Source organism: Nematolebias whitei, chromosome 15, assembly GCF_014905685.2.
Source record: "Nematolebias whitei isolate Nwh7 chromosome 15, NemWhi1, whole genome shotgun sequence".
Taxonomy (NCBI): domain Eukaryota; kingdom Metazoa; phylum Chordata; class Actinopteri; order Cyprinodontiformes; family Rivulidae; genus Nematolebias; species Nematolebias whitei.
Genome location: NC_056512.1, coordinates 1270163 through 1281314, shown reverse-complemented (window position 1 = coordinate 1281314; position 11152 = coordinate 1270163). Strand labels below are relative to the sequence as shown.

The following is an 11152-nucleotide window of genomic DNA, read 5'->3' as shown; positions in this document are numbered from 1 at the left end:
CTGATGGCTGACTGGAGTCCTGTTTGGGTTTCTTCTCTGCTTTCAGGAAGGCCCAGTTAGGATATCCACATTGCTCTAGAGCCTGTCTTGTGTGGGATTTCTCCTTCTGCCTGGCTCCTGAGCTAGTGGGGACGCTGTCTGCTCTGTGGTACAGAGTCCTGATGACTCCTAACTTGTGCTCCAAAGGGTGATGGGAGTCAAACTGCAAATACTGGTCTGTGTGGGTGGGTTTGCGGTACACCTCGGTTTGCAAATGTCCTCTATCAGAGACTGAGACCTCACAGTCCAAGAAAGCCAGCCTGCCATTTTTTACATCTTCTCGTGTGAACTTGATGTATTTATTCGATTCAATTCAATTCAGTTTATTTATAAAGCGCCAAATCACAACAAAGTTGTCTCAGGGACTTTACAGGAACATTCACAAAAAAGCCAATTAGTAAAGTTCTCTATCTAAGGAATCCAGCAGACAAGATGAATCTTGGCTTCGTTGCAGTCTCCCATCCTGAGCAAGCACAGTGGAGACAGTGGAAAGAAAAAACTCCCTTTAACAGGAAGAAACCTCCAGCAGAACCAGGATCAGGACAAGAGACCATCTGCTTTGACCGGCTGGTTGAGAGGACAGGAAGGAGAGACAGACGAACACAGAATGGTAGGTCCAGATATTCACCTTATTCTGCAAGAGCGTATGTGGGCTGCCATGACAGACAGGTACCGCCCCCTCCCGGTTTTATACTTCCGGTGAGCTAAAGCGAGAGGCACTTTTGCTAATGACAAATTCTAGTAATTTGTGCTGTAGCAGGAGGCTTAAACAATTCTAAAATGAGTTCGGGTTCAACTTGTGCTGTTGTTGGCTGTCACAACAGCTCCAGAAAACTGAAAGACGAGCTAGAAACGTATTGTTTTGCACATCAACAACTTCGAAAGGCCTGTGTGTGCCCAGCGCGTTACGAACTGCACTCCATGCCGAGGAAGGAGGATCGAAAACGAGCGTGGCTGGCAGCTTTAAAACTCAAATACCCCCCGAAGAGAGTTTATGTTTGCTCCTTTCATTTTATTGATAAAAAGCCCACAGAGCTTCACCCCGACCCGGAGCTCTATCTGGGCTATGACCGGGCCCCACCAAAGAAAAGAAGGCAGCTCATCCGGACCACTGTGAGCCAGACAGCTTCCAGCAACATCGACAAAACGGCCGAATCTGTTCCCGGTGAGTGAAATTGAAAATGTGATTTGTCCCCGCTTCACATTTTAATCATGCTTAGCTCTTATCTTTTACTGAATTATATTATTATTAATGTTATAATTGTAATGTTATAATTACTATACTGTGGATGGTGTTAGCATCAGCGCTAGCTGGTTGCAGTGTTATTGTGGATGTTAGTGTATTATTAATTTAATTCCAAAATACTTTATCACTAAGAGAAAGTACTTGATTGGCAGCCAAATCCAAATCTTAAAGACAAAGTGGTTAGTAATTAACATCAGTAGCATGCTAGCAGAGATGTATATGATTTCATGTAACTGTCCGAGAATAGCTTTTTATTTAGCAACCTGGTAAAATTCAGCCCCCAGGGCTGTAAAAGTCTGGGGATTTTGTTAATAAAGAATATGTTGAGTTATTAGAGGCAGGTTATTTGAAACAGACACAGCTGAAAAAAAAACTTCTTTTAAACTCTTTAAAGAAAAAGCTTAAATGCAACCTAGCTCCAACTGATTTTTTTAAGGATAAAAACTAAAATCTAATCACAATATTTTGATATTATAGCATAATTTGATGGGGCTTAGGAAAATTTAAGGGGGCTAAAGCCCCACTAAAACAGCACTATTGACATTTAAGATGTATCATGTGTGTACGAGTGTGGAATTACAAATTTCCTTCCTAAAACGTAATAAGGTAAGTGACACTTGACAGGTTGTGTTACGCTGATTTGATTTTGTATTTTTGTGTTATTCAGAGTGCACCGTAGATTCACCGTCAGTCATCCCAGACCTGGCTAGCGTCTCCACACAACCTCCTGGGCCACATCTGCACTCAGTCCACACACAGTGGGAGGACCCTTCGCTAAAAGATCATCATCAATACTGCAACACGTCTGGCAGAAAAGATGTCCAGGACAAGACGACTCAGTGTGATGAAGTTGCATTTTTTCTTCTACAAAATGACGCAGACGCTTTGCTGTACACTGGTATAGCGTTAGAAACATTTCACACTCTTGTGTCAGCACTGGAAGGAGATGACAACAATGAATTTACAATGCCTGTACAAGATCAAGTCCTTATAACACTTATGAAAATAAAGACTAATCGTGTAATGGGTGACCTAAGCCGCCAGTTTAATATATCACAGAGCATGGCTAGCAAGATCATTTCATACTGGTTAGACAGACTGGAGGAATATTTCCGACCATTAATTCCGTGGCTGGCAAAAGAAACTATTCAAGCTACTATGCCTGCAGCCTTCAAGAAGAACTTTCCGAATACTACATGCATAATAGACTGCAGTGAGAGCCTGTTGCAGAAACCCAAAAATCTGGGCTCAAGAGGTGAATCATACAGCCACTATTATTCACACAACACAGTCAAATATTTGGTAGCTGTTGCACCATGTGGACTAATCATGTTTGTGTCTGCGGCATATGGCGGTCGATGTAGTGACAAATTTATCACAATGGACTCTGGAATATTAAACTACCTGAAACCTGGTGATGAAGTCATGGCAGATAGAGGTTTTACAATAAAAGAGTTGCTTTTTGAGAGAAAAGTTAGATTAGTAATTCCTGCTTTCACAAAAAAAAAAGGGACAGCTAACTGAGGAACAGGTAACATGCACGCGTCGGATTGCAAATGTTAGAATTCATGTTGAAAGAGCAATCCGACGTCTGAAAGTTTACAAAATTTTATCTCAAACTGTTCCCATAAACATGGCTCCTAAAATAGACAAGATTTTGAGGATATGTGCTGCTCTAGTCAATTTGAGAAAGGATCTCATCCGTGACACAGAATAATTTTAATGTACAGATATGTAGGGAGGAAATACCCTGATGCATACTCAAAAATCCAGGTAGAAAAATCTAAAAAAGCCAAGTCCGGTCCTCTACACATTCAAAAAAATGCTTTGGTTTGTTTTGCTTTTTTTGAATGTTCAGAGGACCAGACTTAGCTTTTTTAGATAGGGAGTAAATAATTTCTAGGTTTCCCTTTTTTATATATTTTTATATATTTTATATATTCTCCACATCATGAATGTTTTTGTTGAAAAGCTTACTTAATAGTGTACATATGATGCAATCAACTGAACAATGATTCTTTTTTTTATTCAACCACAATATAACAGTTTCTTCAAAATGGCAACAAATGATTTTCTCAAAACAACAATGTACATATTGTCTTGTCTTGGAAGATTGCAAAAAATAGATAACTACTTTGTCATCAACTTCAATTTGTTATTAATTGCCCAGCATGTGTTTAAATTTTGTACATTTTACTTGTGAAATATTCAACAAATTTTCTATTAAATGTCTGCTTTCATTCACAACACAGACTTGAACTCTGACTATATTGATGTCTGGCTGTCAAATTCATAGTTGTCCTTAAGGGCCAATGTACATTACAGCTTGTCCATTATCTTCAAGTATCTGTCATTTAACTTAAACCGTCCTGCAACATACTCTTCTACAAGCCGAGGCAAGAAACATGAGAAGTAAAAGCCTCTCAAGCGGTCTACTTTTTCTTTAACAAATGCCTCATCATATTGCACTGTAAATGAAACATGCTCACTTGGTGTCCAGATCACAAGTGTTGCAGTCTTTAGACGTGTGCAAAACATTGTAAGCTGCACTTGCATGTAATAGCCTCTGCTTCCTGTTTTATGCAGCTGCAGCTCTCCATCTACCAATTTGATGTCGCTGCACTTCTGGGTAAGCTGCTCAGTGAGCGAAGGATGGGTTGGTACAGGACATTTAATTTCTAGCAGCACATCTGAATCAATGACCCCATCAGGACTAGCAGAGAGCCATGGCTCCTGGATGCTGACAACAGTACCCACGTGAATGATGTTCACACCCTGTTCTGTCAGTTGATCACAAGCTCTGATCTCATTTTCTTTACCGTAGTTTGTGTCATAATTACCATGAAAGGAGGGGTACAGGTGCTCCGATAAAAACTTGTCATTTTTTGTGGTAGCACGAACTGGAACTTTTTTTGCAGTGCTTGCTGTGAGTCTGATTTTTCTACAGTTGTGCCACAAATCTGATGCACTTTGTTCTTTAGTTTTTTCTTGTAATTGTGATGCTTGCTGTTCAGAAACTTGAATATATGCCAGATAGAATGCCCTGCATGGATTACAGCTAAGATCACCACTGTGTGCTTGGTGTGGCAGAAAAAATTGCTGATCAATTGTGCTGTTGCAGTGAGGTTCTGCTGATGGTGAGGCATTGTAACACTTTCCAATTAATGTGTTCTTGAGGAGAAACAGTGGCTTCATTGGCGCTTTGCTAACACTGTCTTTGAAGTCTTGGTGTGTATGATGATGTGGCGTGTTTGGGAGTGATTGTGTGACTGCAGCCCTTGAGTTGATGTTATACTGCTGCTCTGCCTTGTGGTGTCTGAAGTTTATCATGCTTAGACGTTTGGGTTGAAGATTCTTTGCTGTCCCAGCATTCCACCTGCGCTGCTCATCTGTACATGCTAGCCCCGTCTTTCCACTGATCACAGCATTCTGGACCTGTAACAATTTAACAGACTTCAGCTATCACTGCTCCTAATAAAATGAAACAAGTTATTTACATCCCTGCTGTTGTCATTTATTTTTTCCTTTTCTGTAAATGTTAGGTTGCCTTGCATCCAGTCTGTACTTTTTTAAAAACAAATAATATAAAAATACTGTACAGCCTTTTTAATGTGTAATTTTTTGTGACAGTAGATCACAGGCTGCACAATGCTCTGGCTTCCACATGTAAACACAGGCAGACAGGAAGCTCACAGCTTTCGCCCAGTTCAGTGATTCTGATTCAGTGATGTAAATATTCTGATATCCAGATAAGTGATATACCTTCCACAGAATAGCTGCCGCATGACTGCATGATTTTCCCAATCCGGCGATACAGGAACAGCCGACCGTTTCTACCACTCCACTTTCTCTGAGCATGACCCATGCTAAGTGTTTAGCTTGACCAACGCTCTGGCTCGGCTCAACAGCTGCTTTCAGAAAGATAAAGTCGCCTTGTTTCTTGAGCAAAACTGTATCTATTTTGTTGCTGTGGAGGTAATTATACGCCTCTGTGCTTTTATAATTCCGCAATTCCTCGCCATCGACGCCTTCAGAAAAAACAAGGTAATTAATAATATCGATGTAGGTAATTCCGGGCCATGATTTCATATCATCTACCCAGTCCGTGAGAAATGATGGGTGAGACACAGTTAACGACTTATCTTCGCAGCTTTTTAAAACATCCTTGCAATGTATCCACCTCTGATGTGCTGCCATTTACTTCAGGTAAAGGAAACTTTTGTGTCAAAAACATTAAATTGCTAGCAAGTGTGTTAACCCACAAACGTAAACAACAGCGCGGGATCGCGGGCGGAAGTAAACAACCGGCTTCCGCTATGAATTATGGGTAGTGGCGCCAAATCCGGAATAAGGTGGATAGGTCCAGGTCCAGGTATAGGTCCAGGTGTATCTGAAAGACAAAAAAACACATGTTAATGATATAAAAAATAATTACAAATACAAACAGGTTGAGCAGAGTAAAGACAGTAGCAGAGTGAAAATTGTGGTCAGTTTGTCCTCCAGCAGTCTAAGCCTATAGCAGCAGAACTAAGGGACAGCTCAGGAAACCCAAGCCGACCCTAACTATAGGATTTAGCAAAAAGGAAAGTCTTAAGCCTAGTTTTAAAACTGGATAATGTGTCAGCCTCACGGACAGAGGTTGGAAGTTGGTTCCACAAGAGAGGAGCCTGAGAACTGAAAGATCTGCCTCCCATTCTGTTTTTATAAACTCTAGGAACCACAAGTAAACCTGCAGTCTGAGAGCGAAGTGCTGTGTTAGGAAAATATGGAACAATAAGATCAGTAATATAATGTAGCACTGGGGGAGTGGTTATCTTTTAAAAATGAATATGAACGTTATAATAATGGAAAATGTTAATTCTTTAGTCAATTTGCAATGAGTGAAAACCAACAACGCCACCTGGGATTATACTCCAGGAAATAAAAGGACACGTAAGTTTGTTCTACTGGAGGAAGGAGACAAGATTCAAATAAACTTTACCAAATTTATTGTGGGGGTAATTTGCACAAGTTAAAAGTATTCAAAAAGTATTTTAAAACATGCAATATCAGAAAATTGTTGACTGCATTTAATTGTTTAACACAGCTGTGCTGGAGTTAAAAAAACCCCACTAAAATATCAGGTGAGACTGAGGCTTACTAGTGGGGAGGGGGGCTGTGAAGACAAGGAGACCACATCCAGCGAAGAAAGAGGGATCAACTAAACTACAAAAGAGAAAAGGAGTGTTCCACACACAAAGCGAGACACCGCCACCAGGAGTCACCACCGCCACCACACGAAGTCTCAGTCCCTGAAAAATAAATAAAAATGAACAAACAGCCTTAACGAAACAGCCGCGTCACAATATTTCATAAAAACAGATTGAGTGGTGCACTCAGTTCATTAAAATCAAAGCCTCAGCCAGTAGGGCAAGGGCCCGAGTTAGTTTTTATATTTTTTCCTCTAGGCAAAACAGCAGCGAGCAGAATCCAGCTGAACAGCAGGAGAAGGCTCATCTGAAAACTGCAAATTTGTATGTTACAGCACAATCTTATAATAGAGTTGCTGTATAAATTGGATCATGCAGCTTCAAGCCATAAATTGGGCACACAACAGACAGACCGGTCTTATACCCAGGAGGCACAGCAGAGAAGAGGCTAGACTGAGAATGTTATCTGCAGCAGAAGCAAGCAGACGTCGTGACAAACGCCGTGTACCCAGACAGAAGTGACGTGCTTTTATACAGAAGTCTTCCTGGAATACTGTTTCTTGGCCTTTCTGACGCCAAGGGACAGGTTGTTTCTGGCTTACCTCAGGCCCACCTGATCTCCGTTGTGAAGGTGGCGTTTCTGGCTCTCAGGAGTCTGTAGACCTCTGCTGTCAGCCATGGCTTCTGATTTGCCTGAACACTGATAGTCTTGAGGTCAGTTACATCATCAGTACAATTCAATTCAATTCAAAAATATTTTATTAATCCCAGAGGGAAATTAAATGTTGTTGTAACTCATCATCCTGGTTTCATTAAAGAGTTGTTATAGATGCTGATGGCTATGGGCAGGAAGGATCTCTTGTAGTGGTCTGTCCTACAACGGATTTGAAGAAGCCTCTGACTGAAGACACTTTGTTGTTGTATGACAGTCTGATGAAGAGGGTGCTGAGTGTTGTCTATAGTGTTCTTCATTTTATGAAGAATCCTTCTTTGTACAATAATCTCCAAAGGTTCTAGAGGAGCCCCCAGAACTAAGCCAGCCTTCTTTATGAGCTTGCTGATCTTTTTTAAGTCACTTGCTCTGGTGCTGCTCCCCCAGCAGATGATGGCAGAAGAGACAGCGCTCTCTACAACAGATTTATAGAAGATATGCAGCATATTGCTGCAAACGTTGAAGGACTTCAGCTTCCTCAAGAAGTACAGTCTGCTCTGTCCCGTCTTGTAGACGGCTTCATTGTTGCATTTCCAGTCCAGTCTGTTGTCCAGGTGAACCCCAAGATATTTATACTTCTCCACTACCTCTACTTCTTCTCCCATGATGGAAATAGGGTTGGACCTGTTCCTATTTCTCCTGAAATCTACAATCATCTCCTTTGTTTTGTTCACATTCAAGACGAGATGATTGTTTCCACACCATGCCACAAAGCGGTCCACCAGTTGCTGATAAGCAAACTGTAGTGGGTCCTGATATGTGCTTGTTTGTCTAGTCAGGTGGGGCAACAGAAGTCTCTCTAGGACCTTCATGGTGTGGGATGTCAGGGCAACAGGTCTATAGTCATTGAGGACTGATGGGTGAGTTTTGTTTGGCACTAGAACAAGGCAGGACGTTTTCAACAACACTGGAACCTTTTTCTGGGTCAGGCTAAGGTTGAAGAGGTGTTGCAGAATCCCACAGAGCTACTCTGCACAGACCTTCCAGACTCTGGGACTGACACCATCTGAACCTGCAGCCTTATTCCGGTTCAGTCTCTCCAGCTGCTTCCTCACCTGACTTCTGGAGACGCAGAGGAGGTAGGTAAAGGAGGTATCAGCATCTTCTGATTTGGTTGAAGACCAATATGTAGAAGAATGGTCCATGACTGAGGTGGTAGATACAATATTTGAGGTGTGACAGGACAGCCTTGGGTCAATGGAGGGTGGTATGTATGTTTGGCTGTGGGCAAGAGAGGAGGATGCTGAGCTTGTTCCTCAACTGAACCTATTGAAGAACATGTTCAGTTCGTTGGCTCTGTCCAGGCTTCCATCCTTCTGATCCTCCTTCTGCTTGAAGCCTGTGATCTTTTTCATCCCTGACCATACCTCTCTGATATTGTTCTGTTGGAGCTGTCTCTCCAGCTTCTTCTTGTACACCTCCTTGCTGTTTCTTATCTTGATTTTTAGTTGCTTCTGTGTACTCCTCAATAATTCCCCGTCTCCTTCCCTGAAGGCTCTTTTTTTCTAGTTTAGCAGTTCCTTCAGGTCAGTGGTAATCCAGGGTTTATTAGTGGGGAAGCATCTCACTGTTCTGGTGGGGATGGTGTTGTTTACACAGAAGTTTATATAGTCGGTCACACACTCAGTCATGGCATTGATGTCCTCTCCATGTGGCTGGCACAGTGCATCCCAGTCTGTAGCCTCAAAAAAAAAAAACCCTGCAGGGCTTCTTCAGCTTCCGTTGACCATTTTCTCACTGTTCTCTTTATTGCAGGTTGCCTCTGAACAAGGGGTTTATATTTTGAGCAGAGAAACACAAGATAGTGATCTGATTTGCCAAGAGGGGGTCTTGCTTTAGCGATGTATGAATCCTTGACATTTGCATAAAACAAGTCCAGCGTTTTGTTTTCTCTGGTAGAGCAGCTGACAAACTGTTGGAATGTCGGAAGTGTAGCAGAGAGAGAGGCATGATTAAAATCCTAAGATATTGCAACAAACGCTAGGGTGTTGTGTCTGTAGCTTAGCAACCTCGGAGCTGATGACATCACACGTCGGCAACAGCATTGGGTGGAATGTAAACAGTTGCCAAAATAACACTGGTGAACTCTCTTGGCAAATAATATGGACGACAACTTAGTGCTAACAGTTCAATATCTGGACTGCAGAGACGACACTTCACTGTAACATGCCCAGGATTACACCATCTGTTGTTCACAAGCACTGCCAACCCACCTCCTTTCCTTTTGCCACTCCTCTTTAAATCTCTATCTGCTTGTATGGTCAGAAAGACTGGCAAGGAAATGCTGGAGTCGGTGATATGATCCTGCAGCCATGTCTCAGTGAAACACATAATACTGCATTCCCAATACTCTGGATGGGTCCTTGTTAGGGCTTGAAGTTCATCCAACTTGTTTCCCAGCGATCTCACATTGCCCATCATGATCGATGGAAGAGATGGTTTAAACTTCATTCTTCTCTCTTTCTCCCTCTTCTTTGCTCCTACTCTGCATCCACGACGCCTCCTTTTCAACTCATTTGGGATTTGGGGCTGTAGTTGAGATATTATTTGAGCTTTGGAGATGTTAATCAGGTGTTCCTGGTTGTAAAAAACAACCTTGTTGTTATGGTTACGCATCTTACCAAATGTCCAAAAGCAAAGATATTTCTGTAAAAATCCTTCCAGTTGCTCAGCATCTGACACCGGAGGAAATATTCATCCAAAAAAAGCTATTTATATCCAGAAAAAAGAGGAATTAAAGTTTTCAAAAGTAATATCTCAGAATGAAAGTAACTACTCTAACATGCAGCCACCTTGAGCGGTTCAATTCTAGAATTTTTTAATTTTTTTAATTTTGGTGATGTATGAACATACAGTATCTGAGTACTCTTGAAGACCTGTGGTGGTGTTTTTAGTAGCAGCTTCTTTGAACATATTCCAAACAGTGGTGTTGAAACAGTCCTGAAGAGCTTCTGAAGAGCCCTCTGGCCACACTCGTACCTGCTTGCAGACTGGTTTGGTGACTTTAACCAGTGGTCTGTATGCTGGCATTAGCGTAACACTGATGTGATCAGAGGTGCCTATGTGGAGGAGAGGATGGGCCTTGTAGGCTCCTTTCATGGTGGTGTAAACTTGGTCCAGTGTATTGTTTCCTCTTGTTGTAAAGTCTATATGTTTGTATGTCTTTGGAAACACACTCCTAAGATCTGAGTGGTTAAAATCGCCAGCCAAGATGAGAAAAGCATCAGGGTGGGCTGTCTGCTGCTCACTGATGTGCAGATACAGTTCATTTAGTGCCTCACTTCTATTTTTGTTGCTGGAGCTTGGAAGTATATAAACAGTGACAATTATAACAGCTGTAAATTCCCTCGGTAAATAGAATGGTCGGCCTTTAATAACCTTAAACTCAACTAAGAGTGAGCAGTGTTTGTAGACCACAGAAGCATCACGACACCAAGCATTGTTGATATAAACCCAGAGCCCCCCGCCGAGGGTCTTACCTCCCACAATGAGAGCTCTTTCCGCTCTGTAGCATGTTAGCAGCTCGAGTTGAATAGCATGGTCCGTAACATTGTTATTAAGCCATGTTTCCGTAAACACAAAAACACAACAGTTTCTCACAGTCTTCTGTGTTGTTCTTAGTAGGCATATATAATCCAGTTTATTGTCCAAAGAGCGTATGTTAGCCAAAACCATGGATGGGATGACCAGCTTGTGTGGGCTAGCTGCTAGCCTAGCTTGGATACCTCCGCGCTTACCCCGCTTCTGCTTCCTGTCGCGCCGCTTATGGCGCTTCCACTGTGGGAGTGATGAAGGAGTGAGGGTCGGTGATGGTACCGGCTTCCAGAGCAGGCTGCAGTCATGTAGCTCTTCTTTGAGTTCGCTGTTTATTCCTAAAAGTGTGGATTTTCCGACATCAAGCAGGAGCTCACGGATATACTTGCGTTTTAAGACATATAGACATGACGAAGACATACAAGCACATTC

The 11152-nt window shown here is 42.1% G+C and overlaps 1 protein-coding gene across 1 annotated transcript; it reads left to right on the top strand.

The window, feature by feature from the left end:
• The first annotated feature begins 825 nt into the window (after nt 1–825).
• Nucleotides 826–2826, top strand: LOC119422001. Its single transcript, XM_037689350.1, has 2 exons — nt 826–1204; nt 1953–2826. The coding sequence occupies exons 1-2, from the start codon at nt 961–963 to the stop codon at nt 2807–2809; spliced, it is 1101 nt and encodes a 366-aa protein (XP_037545278.1). The 5' UTR covers nt 826–960; the 3' UTR covers nt 2810–2826.
• The last annotated feature ends 8326 nt before the right edge of the window (nt 2827–11152 follow it).

Coding starts and splice junctions, on each gene's coding strand:
- LOC119422001 (XM_037689350.1), top strand. CDS start 961: ATGCCGAGGAAGGAGGATCGAAAACGAGCGTGGCTGGCAGCTTTAAAA. Junction 1,205..1,952: donor AACGGCCGAATCTGTTCCCG/GTGAGTGAAATT, acceptor TGTGTTATTCAG/AGTGCACCGTAGATTCACCG.